Source organism: Eptatretus burgeri, chromosome 3 (genome assembly GCF_056783735.1).
Source record: "Eptatretus burgeri isolate ZD-2024b chromosome 3, Ebu_testis_v1, whole genome shotgun sequence".
NCBI lineage: Eukaryota > Metazoa > Chordata > Myxini > Myxiniformes > Myxinidae > Eptatretus > Eptatretus burgeri.
Window position 1 is genome coordinate 143917367 of NC_140963.1, and position 25652 is coordinate 143943018.

The window sequence follows — 25652 nt, forward strand, 5'->3', positions numbered from 1 at the left end:
CCCCACGCGCCTCAAGACAGCCATTGACGACCGTCTGGTAGATACAGTGCGTAACCTCGAAGGAAATGGCGACAATTGATGGAAATACCCGAGTATTTCAATGGAAATTTGTGAAACTAATGTGTTAGATATGTGAAAACGATTTAATTTATTGCTTGATGGAAAAAAAACGAAGAAACGCTCCCCCTCATGTATGAACGAATGAAAGACGTCACTTCCGCCCATCATCGCATTTCGCGCCGATCGCCGAATGCTGAAAGCTAAGTTCTTCTTATGCTATCATTCTTTTGCGGTCCCCTGCCACGCTGTATCGAATTTGTGAAAGTAATGTGTTATATATGTGAAAACCATTTAATTTATTGCTTGACAGAAAAAAAACGAAGAAACGCGCCCCTCATGTATGAACGAACGAAAGACGTCACTTCCGCCCACCATCGCATTTCGCGCCAATCACCGAATGCTGAAAGCTAAGTTCTTCTTATGCTATCATTCTTTTGCGGTCACCTGCCACGCTGTATTGAACGATTTAATTCCTTCTGTATGATGAGGCAAGCAGACGATGACCATGACGATGAGACAAAACGTGGCAAGGCAGGAACGACTAAATCGGCAGAGGCAGGTAGGCAGGACAAACACAGGCAGGCAGGATGACAATCCTCAGAGAAAGCTCTCCTCTTTTCCCTCAGAATGCTTTCTCTCAAAACCTCAACAGTCCTTTTTTTGTATACCTTGTCGAGGCTCGTATGAGAGCTAACAAACAAAGCACATCAAGGGGGGGGGGGGAGGGCATGAGACAAGAGGGGCGGGAGTGGGAGGGACAAAACAGTGGGGAACAGACACATTAGGAGATCTGCGGAAGGGAGATGGATGGGATGGGGAAGAGAAGATGGACATTACAGGGACTTTCAGGAAGGAAAACAGGGAAATTGAAGTAAGTGGGCTTGGGTGGATTATCGGGGATAGAAAAGATCGAGGATTTGGATGGGGGATGATAAGAGGTGGTGGTGAACAGCTGTTTTGAAAGCCTGGAGGGAAGAATGGGAAAGAATAGAGTGAGGGAGTTTATTCCAAAGGCGGGAAAAAAGAGGAATGAAAGAGTGAAGGTGAGCAGTGATTCGTGATTTTGGTAGTTTTACCAGAAGCGGGGTTTTTGGCGGACCTCGAGCGCCCCGTGGAACTATGGTGGGGACAAATCACAGAGAGAGAGCAGGGGGGGGGGCGAGGCTGGAGAAGAGACGGTAGAAGACAGAAAGACCACCGACCAACCTGCGGTGATTGAGTGAGAGGCCCAAAGACTCAGCTTCATTGCGGGAGATGCCGATGTTCCTAAATGCCCTGGTTTCGACAGCGTGAAGCCGAGAAAGGTTGGAGGCAGGAGCACCAGCCCAGAGGGGAGAGCAGTACTCCATCAGGCTACGGACAAAAGCTTTGTAAGTGGTCAGGAACTCAGGAGGGCCGAGGAAGGACTTTGCACGACAGAGGATTCCCAGTCGGCGACTGGATTTGGAGGCGAGGTTGGAAATGTGACTTTCCCAGGAAAGGTCATGGCAGATAGTGAGACCCAGAAGCTTGAAAGAAAAGACTTCTTCCAGAGGATTGTTGGGAAAGTGGATGGGGGTGGGAGGGAGGGGTTCTAAACGGTCCTTTCGAAGAGACATAGTGAGAGTGTGAGATTTGTCTGGATTGAAAGACATGTTCCACGTGTTGGACCAGTTTGTGATTTTATCCAGATCAGCAGTGAGTGATGAAGCTGCTGCTTGCCGGTCTGAGGGATGACAGATGGTACGGCAGAGGGTGGAGTCATCAGCAAAGAGATATAGAGGATTTTCCAGAGAGTCGGAGAGATCATTGATGAAGACCAGAAAAAGAACAGGGCTCAGAACGCTACCTTGAGGAACTCCAGCCTGGACAGGAAGAGGGGATGAAAGAACTCCATTTAGGGCCACACGTTGACTGTGACAGGAGAGGAAGTCTGCAAGCCATGAGTGGAGATGGCCTTGGATACCTTGGGAAGAGAGTTTGGTGAGTCGGGCAGGGTGCCAGACTGTGTCAAAAGCACGTGATATGTCCAGGGATACGGCTCGGATTTCCTGTCTGGCATCGAGGACCTCCATCCATTGATGGGAGAGCAGAAGCAGCATATCCAGGGTAGAGTGACCTGGTCTGAAACCAAATTGATGATCGGAAATCAAGCCATTGGAGAAGAGGAAGGATTTCATGTCTGAAGCGATGATGGATTCCATAACCTTGCTGATGATTGGGAGAAGGCTGATTGGTCTGTAGTTACAGGGATCTGTTTTTGCACCTTTTTTATGCAGGGCAGTGATGTTAGCAGATTTCCAAGCAGATGGCAGATGACCTTGAGCAAATGAGAGGGTGAATAGAACAGAGAGAGGGTGAGCAAGAGCAGAAGAGCAGGCTTTGAGGACACGTGGGCTGATGCCGTCTGGACCGGTTGCAGAATCTGAGTCGTGGTATGACAGCAAACTCTCCATTTTGTCAGGAGAAAAGGACACAGAGTCCAGGGACACTTGGGTGCGACTGTGTAAGGTGGGTAGAGAAAGTGATGGGTTTAGGACACAAGATTTAGCTGCAAGCACCGAGTTTAGGCATTCAGCTTTTTCACGTGTGGTATCAGCAGTGCGGCCATTTGAGGTAAGGGAGGGGATGGAGGGGGAACGTGCACCATAAACAGATTTGATTAAACGCCACCAGGATTTTGAGGAGAGAGAGAGAGAGGTTTGAGAGTTCAGACTTGAGATGAGAAAGATGTTGTTTTCTGGCTCTCCTGAGGGTAGATACTTGTTCCGAGCTTTGTGGAAGGAACTGTGATTACCCTCAGTTGGGTTTGCTTTCTATGAGGCAAAGGCAAGTTGTTTCAAGACAACTGCCTCGCCACAAGCTTCAGTAAACCAAGGGCGGGAGGAACGGTAAAACAACTGAAGACGAGAGGGGATAAATCTGTGCATGAGGGAGAGCAAGTTTCTTTGAAAGAATTCCCAGTATGAGTTGATGTTTGAGAGAGTAGTGATAGGAGACCAGTCGATAAGTTTGATGGCTGCTTGGAGACCCTGCCAGTCGGCTTGAGTGAAATTCCAGACTCGACGGCGGTGAGGTGGTTCTCTGATAATAACCAAAGAGATGTCAACTTTGACAAGGACGTGGTCAGAAGAACTGATTGGAGCAGAGGAAGAGCAGCAGATATTTTCAGGGAAATTTGTCAAAATCAGATCCAGAAAAGATGGAGTACCATTGGTTGAGATCCGTGTCGGGAAGTTGACCAATTGAGTCAGTCCCAATGAGTCGCAGAAAGCTTTTGCTGAGGTGCCATGACAGGTGAGAGAGGTACCCACACCTAGCCAACTGGCATGATGACAATTGAAGTCACCACATAAGAGGAAGAGAGTTTGGATGAGAAGATAGAAGATGGTCCATGTTTTCGGATAGTGAGGTGTCGATGGAGTCATCACTCTTTGGTGGACGGTACAGTACACATATAAACATGAGGTGGGAGTGGAGGGGAAGTCGTAGCCAGAGGCATTCCTGGGCGTGTGGGGGAGTGAGAGCAGTGCATGGAGAGTGAGGAATAGAGTCTTTGATGAAGAGAGCAACACCTCCACCAGGACGAGGCTCAGGTCTGTCATACCAGAGGAGGGAGTAACCAGGGAGAGATACTTGGGAGTCAGACACGTCTTGGAGTCAGACACGAAAGTTTCTGTTCGGCAGATTATGTCTGGTTTGTCAGTGACAACCTGTATGGAAAGATCTGAAAGGTTTGAGCGAAGGCCCCGGATATTTGAGGTCCACACTTTTAATGAAGAGGTAGGGGAGGAGGCTTTGGGTGCAGGGGGTGGGGTGAGGGGGAGGGGAGGAGAAGGGAGGAGGGGGGGAGGGAAGGAGGGTTGTTGAAAGAGTGTGAGGGAGTGCAGAATAGCTAGGGGAGGGGGCCGAATGAGGAGGAGAAAATGTGGTGCTGGGGGAGAGGGGGTACAAGAGAGGGGAAGAAAGCTGTTGAGGATTTGAGGAGGTGGAGTGAAGAGATGGAGGTGAGAGGGTCGTGGAAAGAGGCAGCTTCGTGGATGAGAGGGGGGGGCAACTTTGAGAAGGATGAGTGAGGGGATGAAAGGTGGGAGAAAGGTGAGGGGGGAATTTTTGAGAGAGGTGAGAGGGAGGCTTGGAGGGAGAAGAGTGGGATGGTTGCTTTGAGAGTGAGAGTGAGGGGTGATAGGGGTGAGTTGGCACTGAAGTTGGAAAAAAAGAATGGTTGATGGAAAGCGAACATCCATTGCAAACTGGTGTTTTTATAGTTTTAGGTCAGAGATGCGATTTAACACAATTCTTAATGGATGCAATCAAGGTGAATTCAGAGATTCCTCTCTTCGAGTTCTCCTAACACCAACTCCTTTTCCTTTGTTGGTCTTCCCCTCGGACTTCCAACTGCCGATCAGGCTCCTCTCTCCCCTTTCCTGGGCAACACTCCATTCCTCCAAGGTGATCCATCGCTCCGTCCCTCAGGAGGCGTTCATACCTCCACCCAACCCCTCCTTCTCGGGGCAATGCTCCGCCCCTCCGAGGCGATCCATTGCTCCGTCCCTCGGGATGCGTTCGTAGCTCCACCCCCCCTCTCTTGCATGCGAAGTCTTCCGGAGCCCCCCTCCCCCCGGTAGAGGTTTACGTCGAGGTTTTTTTCACACAATTTCCTTAACCATAATCCCTAACTAATTATTACCAATACCACCACCCCCTGTATGGTGTACAGGGTGTTTCAAAAAGATTGATACAACTTTGACTTCTTGCCATTTCTTTGTTTTTTGACCGATACCATTTTCCTTTTCAGGGTTTGGTGGTGTTGTCGTGGTAATTGTTCCCTGGGATTTCTAGCTCTGCAGCTCAACTATGCCATTGACAGTGAAGCAGAAGCCAAAAGTGGTGGCTCTGTGGTAGGAGACTAAATCGTATGTGGAGACACCCACTGGAGGTTCTGCCGGGAATACGACCTCAGAACACATGATGGCCCCATGTATTGTGCCATTCACCATATTGTGAAACATGTTGAGCACAAGGGTACAGTGGATAACCAGAGCAAGGGCAACAGTGGCAGGCCAGCATCAGTAACCAAGAGCCAAGCCAACATTGACGCCGTGCGGGATTCTGCAGTGGACAGTCCCAACAAGTCCCACTGGCGGAGCTCCCGGGAGCTCGGCATCGAATCCACATCAGTCTGGCGTATCCTCACTAAGGAACTGAAGCTTTTCCCCAAACATCATCTCTATTAGGCATAAACTGAGTCAGGATGACATGAGAAGGAGACATGAAATGTATAACTGGCTTAGTGACAGTATGAAGCGGAACCCAAACTGGATCAACCTGATTTGGTTCAGTGGTGAAGCCCATTTCCAATTGAATGGTGCCATCAACAACCACAGCAACATTTTCTGGGGGGCCGGGGGGGAGCAGAACCACCTGAGGAGGTCGCTGAGAGGTACCTGAAAGGGCCTAAGGTCACATGCTTCTGCGCCTTCGATACCAGATTGGGAATGCTAGGGCCTTACTGGTTTGAGAATGATAACAGCAGGATGGTGACGATCAACGGTGAGCACCACCGGGCCGTGCTTCAGAAGTTCCATAACGATATAGCCCAAACCAGCTCAGCATGACCTGGTTTATGCAGGATGGTGCACCCCCACATGCAGCTGGTGACACCATCACTTTCCTGTGGCAGCTCTTCAGAAACCGCCTTGTTGCCCTGGGTACTGCTCATGACTGGGCAACCCGTAGCCCAGACTTGAACCCTCTGAACTACTGGTTCTGGGAGACTGCCAAGGGCTCTGTCTATGCCAACCGCCCTGCCACACTGGATGATCTGAAGCAGGTGGTGTCAGATTACCTCCTGGCAGTGCCACTTGAGACCGACAAGAAAGCTGGACAGAACTTTGGAGTTAGGATCAATGTCTGTCTGAACACACAACGAGGGGTATACATCGAGAACTTCAATTACAAGGATTTTGTATAAATGCCAATTTCAGACGTTGGGCTCTCACTTACTCTACCAGTGACTTTCTGCAATATCAATCAGTGGTAGAAAATACCATGTCATAAGCTTTCAACAAATGTTTGGTTCACGTTCCTGAGGTTTCTGTTTCTTTGTAAATCAACATTTAAAGTTGCATCACTCTTTTTGAAACACCCTGTATATGCAAACAAGACAATTCTTGAGTGGTGTTTCCCCACTTGTACATCGAGATGGCTACCTTTCACACACAGACCATGCTACTCTATACATTCTTATCTAACCCCACCTCCACCCCTTACAAACGTAACAATATGGTCTAACACTGCCGGCCTGATCGGTATTCTCGGAGAAAGGGAAGTTATATTTTAGTTCTTTATGTTTTTCATGGTGAGGAATAAGTTAGTACTCTTCATACATAAAACAAGATAACTGTGTACACCACAGCCAATATGTAGAGAAACCAATTTAAGCTATTTTCAAGAGCCAAGTCCAAGGATAACTTCCTGACTTATCTCTGCTGGAATGCTCATTTTTGGCTGCTTGTGAGGCTTTTGCCATTTGATTGATCGATCAATCAATTAAAACAATAATGTCAACCAGTCCTCATTCTGCACTTTGTACACCTTGCACAGGACCTGAACAACACGACGGAGCAACTGACACGAGAATGGAAAGTCATGCAGGCCCAAAGAGATGAGGAGGCGTGCCAGGCACGCTTGTTGGAGGCAAAGCTGGAGGCCTTACGGGTTGAACTGTCTCAGGTGGTGTCTGAAGCCGCTGGGTACGTAGTTGGGTTGCGTAGATTAAACGGACCTTTGTGTTATGCCTCGCTATTCTGATTATTTCTCCACAAAGTCTGCCGTTTCCATTTGTCTCTGATTGTTCCTCCTTTTGCATTTATCAGGAGCTTCCAGCAAACCACACCTTTGTGTTTTCAATTATCTTCATTATTCTCAATCATGAACTTGTTGTGTGAATCGGTGCTGTTACTTTCCCCTCCATTTGTTCCATGTTTTGTTGTTTGTTTCAGTTTATCAGAGCAAAACGCGAGTCTAAAGGATGAAAACGAGAAAATTGGACATCGACTGCACAAGGTTGAAGAGGAAAAAGAGCTTTATAAGGTTGTTCAAATGTAAAACACTTGTTAGTGTCTTGAAGGAACACTCGGGCATTTTTGAAAAGCTTTAATTCAATCATCTATCCTACTATATTAAATAAGGCAATTCTCTAGGGATGTACGTACATCTGAAAATCATCGAAAACATAGGGCTTGCCTTGCAGTCCACGTTGCCTTACAATCCACGGTAGAGACTTTACGGCAGATTTTAACGGCAGAGTTTCCCGTTCTGCGCATACGTGCGTGGCATTCAACGGCTTGTGCTTTATTATGGTTGCATTTTTTTTTTTGTAATCCAAATTTTATTTATGTGGGATGAGTGCAATACGTTAGCAACAATGTCGCTTCCTCTCAATTGAATCATTATAATAGCATCAGCCATTATTGTGCGAGGCTGGCTGAAGAAAGAAGAAGTGCAATTCAGTGGTTTAGCGATCTCCAGATTTGGTACTTTAGCGATGTATTCTGGTGTCAGTCTTGGTAGTTCTGAAAATGTTTTGCGAATTAAAGGTATGGATTTTAGTGTCATGACTTCACTCTCGTATCGTTTCAGTGAATAATTTTTTCACATTTGATGGGGCAACCATTTATTTCTTGTGGCCATCCCTCCGTACGGAGAATTGTCCTACTCTCCGAGAGATATATTGTACTCAGAGAGAGAAGATTCACAAAAGTCTCCCTCTACAAGCTGATCACAATTGCTGGATGATTTAGTGTCGGAAGTAACCGGAAATTTCACGTTCTCTCGCATTTCTTTCCGTGCAGGTTAAAGCTTAACCATAACATTACAACTTGCCATCTTTTTATATTACTCTACTTTTTGAATAAAGTCACTCCAACAAACATTACACAGTCATATAGAAGAAACTATTCATACAGTATCTAATCAAAGACTTTCGAGCATTCGCATCGCACTGTACCTAACAGACACTCATAAAAGATTTGTGACACTCTACTCGAATATGCCCCCCCCCCGATCCCTGAAAAAAAAGGAACATCTACGGATCCGAGAGCTGGACGAGCAGGAACTGGCCCGGGAGCTGGTAGCGCTTCACGAACAACTGGCTGAGAAACAGGACCAAAGGCAGTGCTATCAGGACCAGCTGAAGCTGTGCAGGAAGCAGTTGCAGGAAGTGCTTTGTGAGAAGGTGAGTGGATTGTGGGAAGATAATGCAAAACACTCAACACAGTACGTCAACTGTATCAAACTGGAAATCATCTTGCTATCCACCTCCCCCACCCCTCCCACCCCACATGAAAAATACTCATTGGATTTTGCATTCTTATGTTAAGCTATCCAATACTGATTTAAAATGGGGAAAATCAACAAATGCCAGACAAACTCAAGCTCCTGAGGCCTGTAACATTTCGTTCATCTGTTGGTTATCTGGAATAGGGTCCCCTGTGGGACTGGCTGTAGGATGCTCTGCATGTTCCCCACGAGTGGGAATCCTGGTGTTGGCTTAATGGTTAGGGTGGCTGGCTTAAGATCTTTTGGTCTTGAGTTCAAGTCCCTGTCAACCTGCTGAATCAGCACCAGGTGGGTTGACTCAGCCTGCCATCCTTCTGAGGTCGGCGAAATGAGTACCTGGGTGTTGGTAACAGGGGGCATTGCATCAGCGGCTCAGTCGCACCCCCAGAAAAATGATGCAGCCAAGCAGCCACAGGCTGCATTTGAATCGATAAAAAAAACGAAGTGGGGTTTATTTAATTGCCATTCTATCCTACGTTTTGACTCTCGAGGCCAGCATCCTTCAAGGTCATGTTCTTGAACCAATCCTGTTCTTGAACTACACCAACGATCTCTCTCTGTCACTGTGAAATCTGTCATATATCATGACTCGCCCGCTAGGGGTGCCAGTAATGTACATCCGGGGACGCAATAAAGCGGAGTTACTGCTACGCTCTCGCTCTCCATGTTCCGCTGCACCTCAGACATTACAGTTGGCTGACGAGGATGGTTGATCGACGAGTCACGGCGCACGGACAGGTGCCCGTTTTCGTTGGGGACGACTTCGAATTGTTTTCAGAACAATTGGAGTGCTATTTGGAGTGCACACATGGTGCCGGAAAAGTCATTACAGCTAGCTCGATACCAGTTCGATCACCTCGCGAAAGGTACGGGGGAGCGCGTCGCGGATTTCGTGTTGCGAGTGAAGCGTTCGTCCGTGGCCTGCCAGTTCAGGGCGGGGAAGCGTCCAGCTCGACTCAAGGATCGATTTATTTCCGGTTTACAAGATGCAAAAATGGTTTTGGCGATTCTACGGCTGAAAGGTGAAGCCATTACATTCAACTCGGCGGTCGACACTGCTACAGCTGTCGAGCAGACTCTCGGAGATGTTCGTGCCATCACCGGCCATAGCATACCAGGTGGCCCAGGGGTCCACGCAGTGTCCCGAGCGCCCCGGGATGCACGCGCGACCTTCGGTGCGGGCCGAGGCCGGACGTCACAACGCGGCCGCACGAGCGGCGAGGTGACCCCGCGGACGTGTTTGGGATGCGGAGGTTGACACCTGCAGCGTGTGTGCCCATATAAAAACACCGTGTGTTTACATTGCCACAAGGTGGGTCATCTGAAGCGTGTGTGCCGAGGGGCGTTGGCCACCGTTAAGGTCATGGACGGCAATGTGCGGGGTGACCCGGGGCGGAACCTGCAGCCGATGATGAGCCTGTTTTCAATTGGTCCTGCGGCGGCACGCCCAATGACGGTGGAAATCGAAGTGAACAAAACGCCGATCACGTTTCAGGTTGATACGGGAGCGGCTGTGTCAATCATCGGCAAACAGACCGCGCGTAGACTCAACGGCTTGAAGCTTATCAGGTCAAACCTCACACTGTACACGTACACCCGTGAGAAGATAACGCCGGTCGGGATGGCAGACGTGTCTGTAGTCTAACAAGGCCAGGTCGCCACACTTCCGTTGTACGTCGTGCGGGGGAGTGGGCCGTCTCTCCTTGGCCGGGACTGGCTGACCCGCATCAGGCTAGACTGGACAACCGTTCACCTTGTGCAACCCGTGCCGAGCCGATGTTAGGATCAGTTGGAGAAGATTCTTCAACGACATCAAGGTTTGTTTTGCGACGACCTTGGGAAACTCAAGGGCGTGCAGGCAAAGCTCTTCCTGAAGGAGGGGGTGTTTCCTCGTTTTTGTAAACTACGACCGGTGCTGTATGCCCTGCGGGACAAGGTCAAGGGTGAACTGGATAGGCTGGAGGCCTGTGGAGTGATCAAACGGGTGTCGTACTCAGATTGGGCCACCCCGGTCATCATGGTGCTGAAACGGAATGGAGACTTCCGATTGTGTGGGGACTTCAAGTCCACGGTTAACCCGGGGCTCAGCGTGGAGCAGTATCCACTGCCCTCAATCGATGAGATATATGCATGATTGGTGGGGAGTCAATACTTCACGAAGCTTGACCTGCGTGATGCATATTTTCACCTGGCGATGGATCCCGGGAGTAGCGACCTTTTGACAATCAACACGTGTCAAGGACTCTATCGATATACCCGACTCTGTTTTGGGATTGCTTCGGCCCCAGCCTTGTGGCAGAAAGCCATGGATCAGGTTTGCGTTGGCCTGCCCGCTCAAACCTACCTGGATGATGTGCTCATTGCGGGGAAAACGGCGGACGAGCACCTTGCGAACATTGCCCAAGTGCTGACGAAGCTGGAAGCGTGCGGCCTGCGCTTGAACAGGGACAAGTGCACGTTCTTCAAGCAGCGCTTGGAATACCTCGGGCACATCATCACGCCGGAGGGGCTGTTGAAAGGCCCTCGGAAGGTGGAGGCAATTCAGCATATGCCACCACCTCTCGACAAGACGCAGCTGCGCTCATTCATTGGTATGGCACAGTATTACCAAAGATTCGTGTGCGGGCTCAGCTCGCAGCTTGCGCCGTTAACACGGTTGCTCAGGAAGGATGAGCGCTGGGCCTGGGGGCATGCACACCAGGCGTCGTTCGACCGCGTCAAGCAGCTGCTCACAGAGGATACGGTCCTCGTGCACTACGAGCCTGCACGTCCGCTCTTATTGGCATGCGACAGCTCTGCATACGGCATCGGAGCAGTGCTCTCCCACAGGATGGACAATGGTTCCGAGCGGCCTGTTTGTTTTGCATCCCGGACCCTGTCCACAGCAGAGCGGGAATATGCCCAGATCGAGCACGAGGCTCTCAGCCTCGTCTGGGGTGTGCGGAGGTTTCATCAATACTTGCTGGGGCAGCATTTCACTTTGCAGACGGATCACAAACCACTTCAATTCATCCTGAGACCCGAACGCAGGGTACCGGTGGTGGCGGCCGCGCGGATACAGCGGTGGTGTCTATTTCTTGCTGCCTACAGCTACTATATTCAGTTCTGAAGCACCGAGAAGCATGCTAACTGCGACGGGCTCTCGCATTTGCCTTGCGCGGAGGGTCCAGCTTCGTCTGAATCAGCCGACCGGGTTGATGTGTTTGCACTGAGCCAGGTCCAAAGCGGGCCGATCACGGCCAAACAGGTTGCGGTGGAATCGGCTCATGATCCAGTGCTCATCCGTGTGGTTCAGGCGATTTCTACGGGGACTTGGAGCGATCTACCTTCAACACCGGCATTTCAGCCTTTCGGGTTGTGTGCATCGGAGCTGTCGTTGGTCCAACGGTGCGTTATGTGGGGAATGAGGGCGGTGATTCCACCGAAGTTCAGGCAGCAGTGTTTGGAAGAGCTACATGTCAGTCACCTTGGCGTCGTGAAGACCAAGAGTCTTGCTCGTAGCCTGTTGTGGTGGCCGGGGTTGGATAAAGACATTGAGCGGATGGTTTAGCATTGCGCCACGTGTCAAACGGATGCTGATAACCCGCGTCGAGCTTCGGGACTATGGCCGACCCCAGACAGGGCGTGGCAGAGGGTCAATGTGGATTTTGTGGGGCCGGTTAAAGGCAAAATGTTTTTGATTGTGGTCGATGCGTTCTCTAAATAGCCGGAGGTTGTAGTAATGCAGCATACATCGGTAAACATTACGGTAGAAAAACTGCGGACGATCTTTGCTAATAAAGGAATACCTGAGATTCTGGTCTCGGATAACCGTCCGCAGTTCATTGCAGGTACATTTGAAGAGTTTATGCGTCAAAATGGTATTCGACATCTGAGGTCTGCACCGTATCATCCTGCCACGAACGGACAGGCGGAATCATTTGTTAAAATGTTCAAACGGGCTTTGTGTAGGGGGGGGGAGAGGGGTGTTGCACCTGTGCAGATGGTGGTCGATGTCTTTTTGCTCCAATACAGGAACGCTATTCATCCTGCCATGGGCGATTCTCCTGCCATTCGTCTCTATGGATGGGCATTGCGGTCCATACTGGATTTGCTGCGACCTGGGGGGTCGGTGAGTGGGGCGGTGTCGCGCCCGACGCTGCTGCGCGGTTTTGATGTGGGACAGCGGGTAATGGTGCGCGATTATTTCAACGGTTCCAAATGGGTGCCGGCTGTGGTCTCTGTGGTACTGGGGCCGGCAAATTGCATGGTGCGGACTGATGGTGGGGATGTGTGGAAGCGGCACGTGGACCAAATGCATGATCGCTGTTCAGCGTCACCCCCTCCCCCCCCCGTACCGAGCGACATGGGGCCCCCACCTGTGATGTCGCCGTGGCCAGGCGTTGTATCACCAAGACGAGACGTGCCGACTCCCGCGGGGTGTTCACCTGATTCAGTCCTGCCCGAGGACGACAAGCAAGCTTATCGGCCGGGGGCAGTTGTTGTTGTGGATGGGGCAAGTCCGGCGAGGGTGTCACCTCGACCTAGCCGGGAGGCGTCTGAGCCTGGGCCGTCTGGCGGTGCTGCCCGCCCAAGGTGGGTCAGAAAACGGCCGCGGTACTTGGAGGATTTTGAATGTTGATTGGTTTCGTTTGGTCATTTTATAATTGTCATTTCATCATTGGAATTGTCATTTTACGACTGGAGGAGTGTGCTGCATCACGTGGTTGGGTGTCATATATCATGACTCACCCGCTAGGGGTGCCAGTAATGTACATCCGGGAACGCAATAAAGCGGAGTTACTGTTACGCTCTCGCTCTCCATGTTCCGCTGCACCTCGGACATTACAAAATCCATTATCCTTTTGCAAATATAACTTCACTCTGCATTTTCCTCACCGCTCTACCAGGAATGCCGCGACAAACATCACTTGTTGCCTTGAGAAGAATTTGATCATCTATTTTGAAGCTGTTATTTATTTATGCATGAAAGTCTCACAATCTCACTTCGTCATTTTATCCCTCCATAAGGACTAACTGGCTAATTCACCAGTTTATTTCTGTCGTCAGCTTCAGGGAGAGGTATATTCTTGATTTCCTGGGCCTTAGCTTCAAAAATAACCTGTCTTGGGCAGATATTACCTCCAAGCTAACTGCCTCAGAATTATCCTGAAGGCCAACTCCTTCCTTGCATCCTTAACTTATAATGTACAAGATCTTATCCGAACTGTTATGGGATGTGGTTGCCTCCTTTCGACTGGTGTTACAGCTCATCTTGCCCCCTTTGAGGCCATGGAGTCCTTAGTGTCTGTCATTGGGAACTTCTTGTAATAGGAGGTTGAGTCTCGGTCTGATTCTTGCTCATTGCAGGCAGGTTGGTGACTTTGTACTCTTTTACAAGTTTTACTGGTCTGGCTCCTCCTATCTTCTCACCTCGCTGCCCATTCCCTGTTCTTTCAGATTATATGTGCATGACCAGAATGTTTAACTTCTCACTTTTCCCAAGTGGCAGCTTATCGTGACCTCTGTTCATGATTTCTCCTCTTTTGTATGTGCAATTATCTTCTCTCAGCCTCTTCTCTGCAGGCCTTCAATTGTGCTGTCCACTGACTCATCTTGGTTCCTCCTTTTTGTACCTCCCTAAGCTTCACTAGACCGACTGACCCTGTCCGCCTCTCTCTTGCAACTCCCCTCCTCCTGTTGTGGTGCATTTGTACATTCGTCATCCTGTCTTCACCTTAATTTTATGTTGACCGTTTGCTCCCTGTTCTGCTCTTCCATAAGCCTCGACATGTGTATGAAAAACAAGAAAACAAATAATTGCAAGTTTACTTGAAGATATTCTTCATTTTGTGCTGGGTAGGAGGAATTGGCACATGTACGTGAAAAACTGCGCCGCGTTGAGGACGAGCGTGCAGGTGATGCTCAGCGTCTCGAGCTTCTGGGTGAGGAGTTGTGTCGTGCTGCCAACGCTCGAGACACGACTGCAGCCGAACTGCATCGGCAGCGGATCAATTGTGATTGCTTGCAGAGCAGGATTATAAGCTCTCAGCACGCTGCCAAGGATGCCCTCGCTGCTTGGGAACTGGAGAGAGAGCGCTTTGTGCAGCAGGCTAAGGTAGGAAGGGGTCTTGGCTCAATCTTATGAGTTGTCCCTTCTTTGAGGATACTCTTGTATTTAATCTTTGGTGTTTAGAAATGGAACATGGTATAAATTCAAATGGTAATTTTACAGCCTGCAATGAACACAAAATAACAACAATGGTGGCATTTAATCGGACAGTACTACTTCTCCCTTGAACATGATGTTTACCTTTCATTCATCTGTTTCTGTGGAAGCTCGCAGAATAATTTCACAAGCCCTGAATGTAGGCTGTAACCTACTGTACAATGTAACATTCTGCGGTAGGCTGCAGCCAGCTGCACGCTTTAACCAGCTGCATGCTGTAACCTGATGTAAAATGTACTCTGCTGCATGGTTTAACCCACTGTGCAATGTAACATGCTGCATGCTGCAACATACTGCACACTGCAACTTGTTGCACAATGTAACCCGCTGAACACTGCAACACGCTGCACTCTACGACCTGCGACACAATGTAACACACTGTGACCTACACGCTGTGACCCGCTGCACGCTGTATCCCAATAACCCACTGTCTTAAAATCAGTAGTTTGTGAATGTTGAGTGAGTGATTTATCTCGACTCCAGAGAAGTCCGTTTCCATCAACGAGCTTCTTGTTATTTGATTATAGATTGATTTCAATTGATCTTGATGCGTTTGCCGTGTGCCCATCATCATGTGAACCTGACTTGGACAATGCCAGTCACAGAACGATCAAGTTACTGCACTCTCGGAGAACCTGCAAAAGTTGCTTTTGAGTTTACGTGAAGAGCGGCGACTGGCCAGGGGCCTGCAGCGGCGGATTGCTCAGCAGGAGGATTGTACCAAGGTTGGCATTTTGATTGTACCGTGTCTGAGTTTGAACCCTGTCTTGTCGTTTTGTGGTGCAGCTGGCAAGCCAGTGCAGCTCTGCCGATTGAGCGAAGAGTTAATCGGCATTGAGGCAAATGGCAAGCCATTAAACAACCATCATCTGTTTTGCTCCATGTCCTGAAAGTTTACTTTAAAGATTAAAGCAGACAATTAACACAGCACTGGACTATCATTAAACCATCATGTTTGGCTTTTATTGCATTCTTATGTTTTAGTCTCTTCTTCCACTTTTGTTGTGGACTCCATTTATACATTTATGCCTGGTGTTGGCTTAATGGTTAGGGTGGTGGGCTTGGGATCCTCGGTGTGCCAAAATGAGTGCCAGCTTGCTGGTATCCTTTGTCGGAGTGGCGACCCGTCTAGGGTTGTGCCCAATAGCCAAGGAGACTGCTTAGGCAGCACCAACGCTCAGCACAGAGCATGGTCCCAATGGATGGATGGATTTATACATTGGTTTGTTCAGTTCCAATACAGTTTTATTTCAAATTATGTTTTACAATTACTTGCTTTTGATGTTGAATTTCCATGAAGTTTAGCTGAATAAAGGGATGAGAGCGAGCTAATGAAGAGAAGGCGTCCGTCAACACAGTCACATTGTCAGTGTACGTAATGAGCCATATCACAGATTCTCGACTAATCATAAATCAAAAGATGAACCAGTATCAGCTCTCGGTCACACGTCACGGCCTTGTCACTTGTCGGATGTCTTCTCGTGGTGGACTCGAACCTCCTTCCTCACACTGAATCCTCTCTCCTTGCTCTGTTCAGGTGCAGGTGTCGGAGAAACTGCGGGAACTCCGGGAAATGAAAGCAACCCTTGCAGTGTTGAGTAATGACAAGCAACAGCTGCAGCAGGACAACGAGGTTTGGGAAAGCACTGATATGACTTCAGACTTGGCAATCTTCCACTTTCATTTCTAAGTTATCTGATTAATCGGATTTCTTTTTTTTTCTCGCAAAACACTCGAACTGTTTGAAAGGGAATGGTAACTTCCTCTCAATCAGTCATCCATTTTGACCTAAAAATAACCTTTGGGAGAGAAGTGAACACAAGACATAAGACTGCCTTGTCTTGCCCTTTAAAAGGTGAGTTTATATCATCAAAAGAAGTTCACTTGGACATGGAGCACAGGCATTGTTTTAAACTATCTTGAACTTAAAGACTACTGTATTTGTCGGCATATAAACCAATACTTTTTTTTCCCCTGAAAGTCTGGACCTTGACCTTGACTCAGCTATTTTAAGATCTCAAATTGCAAAAATGAATTTTTTTCCCAAAGTGTGACATTTTCGGAAATAAATTGTGTAATTGTTAATTTAAAACACACAACAGCAAGTTTCCACTTAAGGTCCTGGATGCGTTCCTAGAAAGTGCAATGTTCATTAAACAGCATATTCCTATCGATGTAATGTTATAATGGGGGGAGGGTGGGGGGAATGCATTCCCAGGGCACATTTTTGGTAACCTTAACATAACTTTAACCTCACTTAACTAATTAGTCGCACGGCGAATCTGGAATCGAGGGATCTCCAATCGAATGGTTGGCGCAGCGAATCTGGAATCGATGAATCTTCAATCGAGCTATCGAACGGGCCACCTGGCGAATGTGGAATCGAGGAATCTCCAATCGAGTGGGCTGTGCAGCAAATTTGGAGCAGATAAGTCGTCACCGAGGTCCGAGGTGGTGTGATCAGTCAAAAATCAACGATATAATAAATCGATCATTATACATCAATGAGATTGTGCGAAATCAAAATAAGGTAATAAATCAACGAGATGGTGTGAAATCAAAATATGGTGGGAAATCAATGGCAATAAATCAAAGAGGTGGTGTGAAATCAAAATACCGTAATAAATGAACGAGATGGTGCAAAATCAAAATACGGTAATTAATCAACTAGATGGTGTGAAATCAAAATACGATAATAAATCAACGAGATGGTGTGAAATCAAAATACGGTGGTAAATCAGTGGCAATAAATCAATGAGGTGGTGTGAAATCAAAATAAGGTAATAAATCAACGAGATGGTGTGAAATCAAAATAAGGTAATAAATCAACGAGATGGTGTGAAATCAAAATAAGGTAATAAATCAATGAGATGGTGTGAAATCAAAATATGGTAATAAATCAACGAGGTGGTGTGAAATCAAAATAAGGTAATAAATCGACAACATGGTGTGAAAATAAGGTAATAAATTGAGGAGATGGTGTGAAATCAAAATATGGTAATAAATCAACGAGATGGTGTGAAATCAAAATATGGTAATAAATCAATGAGATGGTGTGAAATCAAAATAAGGTAATAAATCAAATAGATAGTGTGAAATCAAAATACGGTAATGAATCAAATAGATGGTGTGAAATCAAAATAAGGTAATAAATCAAATGGTGTGAAATCAAAATACGGTAATGAATCAAATAGATGGTGTGAAATCAAAATATGGAAATAAATCAAATAGATAGTGTGAAATCAAAATACGGTAATGAATCAAATAGATGGTGTGAAATCAAAATATGGTAATGAATCAAATAGATGGTGTGAAATCAAAATATGGTAATAAATCAAATACATGGTGTGACATCAAAATACGGTAATAAATCAAATAGATAGTGTGAAATCAAAATAAGGTAATAAATCAAATAGATGGTGTGAAATCAAAATACGGTAATAAATCAAATAGATGGTGTGAAATCAAAATACGGTAATAAATCAAATCGATGGGGCAAAATCAAAATACGGAAATAAATCGATGCTAATAAATCAACGAGATGGTTTGAAATCAAAATACGGTACAACGAGATGGTGTGAAATTGAAATACGGTCGGCCAAATAAATGAACGAGATGGTGTGAAATCAAAATCTGGCAAGAAATCGACGAGATGGAGTGAAATTAATAAATGGTAATAAATCAACAAGATGGTGTGAAATCAACATACGGTAATAAATCAATGCTAATAAATCATCATAATGCTGTGAAATTAAAATACAGTAATAAATCAATTGTAATAAGTCAACAAGATGGTGTGAAATTAAAATACGGTAAAAATCCGATGAGCACCCACCGACAGTCTCGCTAATTGTCTGTTCCTCCGACTTAAACACTTAACTCACTCACCACATAATGTAAAGAACTCAAAAGACCTTATCAACTGGATGATAAATGTCCACCTTGAGAGTGATAAAAGCTTAGGTCTTATTCAATGTCGTTTCGTTATTCACATCCATACCCGTTGAATTGGCAACGCAGACCTTAGTACTGCACATCAACGACCAAGAGCTTGCGAGCACCAGCCGTCTCAGCTCCAGTCATCTCATGTCATGCATTCAACTTTGCCTCAAATCGACGTGCTTTGTATTTGATGGCATCATATACCATCAACATGAATGAACCCTGATGGGCTCCCACATCTCGAGGCCAATTGCCGAACTGGTTATGAAATGCTTCAAAGAACTTGCACCACACAATGAGCCTTCTCCAAGGTTGTGGCTGCGGTACGTTGATGACACATTCCTGATTATAAAGAAGGCAGCTTTTGACCGTTTTCATATAATGATCAATTCAACATGGCCGGCAGTACAGTTCACGTGTGAGGTAGAACAAGCTGGATCTCTTCTCTTCCTGGAGGTACATCTCTCCAGGGACAGAAACGGCAAGTTACACTCAAGGTTTTACCAAAAACCCACCCACACGGCCAAAGTTTTGGACTGCTGAAGTGGCCATCCCGCTTGTCACAAAATAAGTTGTGTTTGTAGCTTGAATGACTGTACAAAAACACACTGGAGTGATGGTGAACAATGCCAGATGGAGATACTGCACGTCACTCAACTGCTACGAGAAAACCACGACCTGAATGCATTCATCAAATCCTGTCGCCGGAAACGCAACCACAACAGCAACACTTCAACCACACCAACATACATGGTAGCACTTCCTTTATATGCAACACACTTCTGAAACCACAAGCCGTATACAATGAGAGTACAATATTAACATTACTCACAAACCACAATCATCCTTACGAGCACAGCTGTCAAAACCGAAGGACCATCTGAACAAATTTGACAAAAAGAACATCATCTCTGGGAAGGGGTTGAAACAGCAAAGGGCTTACCTTGGGTAGCCTTTCATGGTTGCTTTATGCAGCTTCTTCGGCTGGAGTAGTGTGGGAGGGGTCAATTATTTATATAATCCGAGCCACCTGGGTTTCCTTGATTAGGTGAGAGCTGATTGGCTTTTCTCATGTGTGTACTATGTGTGAACGTCTTTATAGTTGTTGAGGAACTCTGGGAAGGGTTCGAAACCCAAGAGCCAGGAGGTTGGTCAAACTGGCGAGACGGTGGACATACCCACACAATACACACCTCTTATGCAAATGGCGAAAACTGGATGATGCAAATGGTTGGATAAGGTGAGCAACAAACAACACTCATTCCCAACACCACATCCGCATGTTCACAACACCCAACGAGAACTCCAACATTCACACAACCAACACCTCATCATGCCAAACCCGGTCACGAAACCAGCCGTGTTCGTGCCCCGGAAACACAAAAACAACAAGCGCACACGTGCTCACCCACACACATACAACACCAGATCATGTGTAAGTAAAAACAAAAAAGAGCAGAGCACCCCATCAATGATGTGATATGACGTTTGTTTTTGCTTTTGCAAAATAAAGAAAAGGACTTTTCCATTTGACCTCGAGCACCAGCACGTGACAAGAAATGAGCGGTTGTATTGAGATAAAAACCAGACACTTGCCGAGGCTCGGGGTCTATTGTGCTTGATGAAGCTGGTGAAACATTGCCTGATATCGGGCTGCTCTCACTTTTTGCTCAATTAGTGGAGTCGATCTCGTTTTTACTTTTGGTTGGAATCACCTGTCTTCTTAAAAAATGTGCAATCCCAACTGCCCAAAACTTATACTGCATATGTGTATATATGTATGTATATATATATATATATATATATATATATATATATATATGTATATATATATATATATATATATATATATATATATGTATGTATATGACCACCAGCACCGTAACTATGTGTATATATATATATATATATATATATAGTTACGGTGCTGGTGGTCGGCCGCGAACCGACCGCTCTGACAGAGCCGCAAGTCGAGTCGGCCCGACCAATCGCCTGGAATATAGATCGCCGCCCGGATAACTCTGAGGCCGACGGGTCCTTGTGCAAGAACCGAAATATGTCAATGGGCAGACCACGTGGGGTAGGGTCGATTGCCAATCTTCAATTTACCTAAATACCCACGTGATCCAACTACCGGGGTATTCCACCCTCGACGGAACTCGTACGGAACAAGCCGCTTAAGCGAGCCTGTCCCGTGCGCGATTCCGAGTGGCTTAATCACCGAGAACTGTCGGTCCTTATGTCCCCCTTTTATTGCAAACCAACGGCTTTCTAACTCCCAACACACAAAATGCTCAGTCAATGAAAGACTCGACGCGACGAGCTGAAAACATTTAACAATTGGGGTATTTATTAATAATAATGTGGAACTAGGGAAACATGTAAGAGCAGAACTATACTGACTATACGAAATGCAATGCAAACATTTACAGCACACAAAGCACTTAACAGTTTCCTACTTATTAGACGGGCCCACGGACACACGTACGCACACACACACCCAAGAAATGGTGGCTGATGCCTTTAATAATGGATCCAGCTCGGAGGACAGATGAGCTGAAACCCAGAACCTATCTCGAACCTCTCCACCTTGTGTGGTCTTCAAGATGTTCGGACCCGGGCTTCAGCGAGAGCGAACTGGATCAAATCGCCATGAGCCGCGATCCTTCCCGAGCTCCAGCGAATCATCTCGTGCTTCTGAACATGTGCTGGTCAGACGAGGCGCCGATCATTCCCGTCGATGAGTCGCTATCTCGAAGAATCACCTCCAAGATGCAGTCAAAGAGTTGCACCAAGCTGGGAACCAAGCGGAGAACAAAGAGCTCCACGAACCAAGAAGAGCCAGCCGAGCAACCAGCTCAACTCTCTTCCGATGAACAAAGCCTCTCACAACACGAACCAAGAACTCCGAGCCGATCAACCAGCTCAACTCTCTTCCGATGAACAAAGCCTCTCACAACACGAACCAAGAACTCCGAGCCGATCAACCAGCTCAACTCTCTTCCGATGAACAAAGCCTCTCACAACACGAACCAAGAACTCCGAGCCGATCAACCAGCTCAACTCTCTTCCGATGAACAAAGCCTCTCACAACACGAACCAAGAACTCCGAGCCGAGCAACCAGCTCAACTCTCTTCCGATGAACAAAGCCGACTCTTCAACGAACCAAGCCAGAGCCCAAAAACCGAACCGAGCCAAGCAGAACCCGAAGGTCTGCTGAAAAGTCAAGCCGAAGCAAAAAGCTCGCCAAAAAGCCTCCACCTCACCAAGCAGAACCGAAGCTCACTGAACCAATGTCTCAACCCTCGCCAAGCAGAACCCAAAGGCCTGCTAAAAGCCAAGCCGAAGCAAAAAGCTTACTAAAAGCCAAGCCAAAGCAGAAAGCCTTCAAAAAGCCTCCTCCCTAACCCAAGCCAAGCAGAACCCGAAGGCCTACTGCTGAAAGCCAGCCCGAACAAAGCAGAGGATCTCTTCTTTATTCTTATCGGCCCCCTCCCCCGCTTCCGGCGTGACTCATGCCCTCGTGCTCCATCCCCTACTCAACCACGGGTGGGAGGGAGTTGTTGACGTCATGAATCACGGGACGGGAGGGCTCTTCTTCCACTTCGCAGAAGAGGGGGAGGGGCATCTCCATTGTGTTATGATCGCTCCCTCACTATTAAATTGAATCGCAGCACACTTAATCGATTTCTGCCCATTAAACAATGGAAGGTGAGCTATCTAGGGAACAAGCACTTATCAACATAACTGACTAAAGGAACCTGAATGTTGTGTGCAATCGAATTCCCAAATTCATAACAATATATATATATATATATATATATATATATATATATATATATATATATATATATATATATATATATATATATATATATATATATATATATATATTTACATGTGTCTTATTTAACATATAAATGTCATTATATGTCCGTGTGTCTCTGTGTAACATCAATCACGACAAAATGACTGGGCCAATTACCACTAAACTGGCACATGTTCCAAGTTCGACTTCTTGGTGAACATGGCCTACTTTGTTTAATCTGCAGTCACGGGGGTTCGCTCGGGAAGGTCGACAAAAATTCTCTGTGTAAATGTGTATCGTGTAGCGCCACCCGGTGGTTGTGGCAGAGGGTTTTACAAGCCAACTGTGGAGATAACTTGCATTTTTCCACTGTACATGTTCCCAGATAGTGGGAAGCCCAAAGCCAATTACCACTAATCAGAGGAGGCAGGGGAAAGGGGGTGGCAGTCTGGAGTGAAGGGAAGGGTTGGGGTGGGGAGTTTGAAGGGAGTTTGGTGAGAGGATGCATGGGGTGGGAAAAGGGAGGGAAAGGGTGAGATGAGAGTCCAGATGAGTGGGATGAGAGAGGGGATGAGATGGGATGTGGGAGAGGAAGTTGCAGGAGGAGTGAGACGGCAACACTGGGCACCCTTGCTAATATACCTGAACATCAGTCATGGTCAGAACCATGACTGAGGGCGAGTCAAAAAGTATCCACAATATATTTTTCGTTGAATAATAGAACTACATTTGAGCATGTACAAGAGCATCATTTTTCCACTTGGTCACCCTCCTTTTCAACACATAGTCCATCGGTTATTCTTTTTTGGCTGAAAAAATCTATTTTTGGCTGAGTGACGAGCCAGGCATGCACCTCTTTACCTTGTTGGAGTTCTGTTATCCGCTCTTCCTGTCCAGGCTGGAGATCCTCAAGGTAGCCTTCTGGGCCCTGTTCTTTTTCTGGTTTTCATCAATGATCTCTCCGACTCTTTGGAAAATCCTCTTTATCTCTTTACTGATGACTCCACCCTCTGCCACACCATCGGTCATCCCTCAGACCGGCAAGCAGCAGCTTCGTCGCTCACTGCAGATCTGGGTAAAATCACAAACTGGTCCAACACGTGGAACATGTCTTTCGACCCGGACAAATGTCACACTCTCACTATGTCTCTCCAAAGGACCATTTAAAATCCCACCCCCCCCCCATCCACTTTCTCAACAATCCCCTGGAAGAAGTCCTTTCTTTCAAGCTTCTGGGTCTCACTATCTGCCATGACCTTTCCTGGGAAAGCCACATTTCCAACCTGGCCTCCAAAGCCAGTCACCGATTGGGAATCCTCCGTAGTGCAAAGTCCTTCCTCGGCCAACCTGAGCTCCTGACCACTTACAAAACTTTCGTCCACAGCCTGATGGAGTACTGCTCTCCACTCTGGGCTGTTGCTCCTGCCTCCCACCTTTCTCGGCTTCATGCTGTGGAAACCAAGGCATTTCGGATCATTGGCATCTCCCGGGATGAGGCTGAGTCTTTGGGCCTCTCACTCTCTCACCGCAGGCAGGTCGGTGGTCTTTGTTTCCCACCGTCTCCTCTCCGGTCTCGCCCCCCTCCCCCCGCTCTCTATGCGATTTTTTTTTTTTTTTTCCCCCACCATATTTCCGCAGGGTGCTCAAGGTCCGTCAACAACCCCCTTCTGGTAAAACTACCAAAATCACGAATCACTGCTCACCTTCACACTTTCATTCCTCTTTTTTTTCCCGCCTTTGGAATAAACTCCCTCACTCTATTCGATCCTAATCTTCCCTCCAGGCCTTCAAAACAGCTGTTCACCACCATCACCTCTTATCATCCCCCATCCAAATCCTCGATCTTTTCTATCCCCGTTAATCCACCCCAAATCCACATCCTTCAAATTCCCTGCTTTCCTTCTTGGAAGTCCCTGTAATGTCCATCTTCTATTCCCCGTGTTCCCTGTCCCATCCCTCTCCCTTCCACAGATCTAATGTTTCTTTTCCCCACTGTTTTGTCCTTCCCACTCCTGCCCCTCTTGTCTCATGCCCCCTTGATGTGCGTTGTGTGTTAGTTCTCATTCGAGCCTCAACAAGGTATACAGAAGAAAAAAAAAACTGTTTTTGAACATGGCAGTCTAAACATACACACTCCCCTGTGTATATTGATCCCATATTGTGCTGAAAGTCTGCGATGGATTTCTGCTCCTGGTACACCTTCAGCTCACAAAAATCGTATCACTACACGGTGCTCTTCTTCAGTGCAAGCAGACAGCGGAGAGGTCATGTTAACTCCATTACGGCACAACTACTCACTGCTCAAGATTTTGAAACTGCTTCACATGGCGCAGACAGTTCCTGCTTGTACCTGCAAGTCCATTAAGCAATGTGGACAACACAACACAGTTTTTAAATAAATCATTGTGGATACTTCTTGACTCACCATCGTTTATATTGGAGCTACTTTTGTGCAGGATGATATAGGTTGGCTGAACAACTAGTTTTTGCAGTTGCTGAGCACTCCATCATTTAATCATGTGGATCATATGGAAAATATCCCAAATTCCATGATGCTTGTCTGTGGTGGCATGGTGTCCAGGGCACCCACCAGTCCAGCTTGACCTCGTATTGTCTCCTTTCCGCAGGAGTTGCATTCACGGCTTATTGCTCTTGAGAGCCGACTGGGAGCCACTGACGAGCCACAGTTTGTGTTTAACACCGTCCATGAGTCTTCTTCGTCACAAGACAGCTTCAATAACCTTATTACATTCTCAGGTGGGATGTGATGTCCGTCAATTTTTCACTGTTATGTTATTATAACCTTTCATGCTCACGATCGAGTGACATCACTGTTGGTATTTAATGTTTATTCTTCAGCAGTCTCTCCATTCGGTTTTAATGAAATGCAGTTTGTGTTGGATGCACGAGGGGTGTTCAGAATGATATATGAACATGACGGTCACAAGATGCTCTTACATTACTTTTTTGATAGACAAAAGGATGGAATTACGACGAAAATGTAGAAATCTTTTTTTTTTGTTAATGCATGGGCATATCCCCCGGACACGGGTGCATTCCCCGTGGACATGAGCTTGCTCCCTGCGGACATTGGTACGCTCCTCGTGGACACCGGTACACTCCCCGTGAACAGCAGTGCGCTCTCCACGGACACCCAGACATGCCTCTGCATCTTGCAAGCTGATGCTTTAGTTTTGTACCTGTCATGACTTTTCTCTTCCTGTTTCTTTCTTTTCAGTTTAAATTTCTAATTTTTGGACATACTTGTCTCTGGATGTAATTTTTTTTTTCTTGGCTGCTTGTGTTGAACC

The 25652-nt window shown here is 47.0% G+C and overlaps 1 protein-coding gene across 6 annotated transcripts in view; it reads left to right on the forward strand.

Annotated features, from left to right (window-relative positions):
• LOC147031202 (calcium-binding and coiled-coil domain-containing protein 1-A-like) overlaps positions 1–25652 on the forward strand; it is a 91307-nt gene that overhangs the window by 37425 nt on the left and 28230 nt on the right. For 5 of the 6 annotated variants that reach the window (XM_085876024.1, XM_085876022.1, XM_085876019.1 and 2 more), the window contains 7 exons: positions 6646–6794; positions 7044–7134; positions 8123–8278; positions 14225–14479; positions 15190–15315; positions 16128–16223; positions 24969–25098. In XM_085876024.1, the coding sequence (XP_085732150.1) occupies positions 6646–6794; positions 7044–7134; positions 8123–8278; positions 14225–14479; positions 15190–15315; positions 16128–16223; positions 24969–25098 (1003 nt within the window). The remainder of the gene's footprint in view (positions 1–6645; positions 6795–7043; positions 7135–8122; positions 8279–14224; positions 14480–15189; positions 15316–16127; positions 16224–24968; positions 25099–25652) is intronic. The other variant, XM_085876020.1, reaches the window with a different exon arrangement.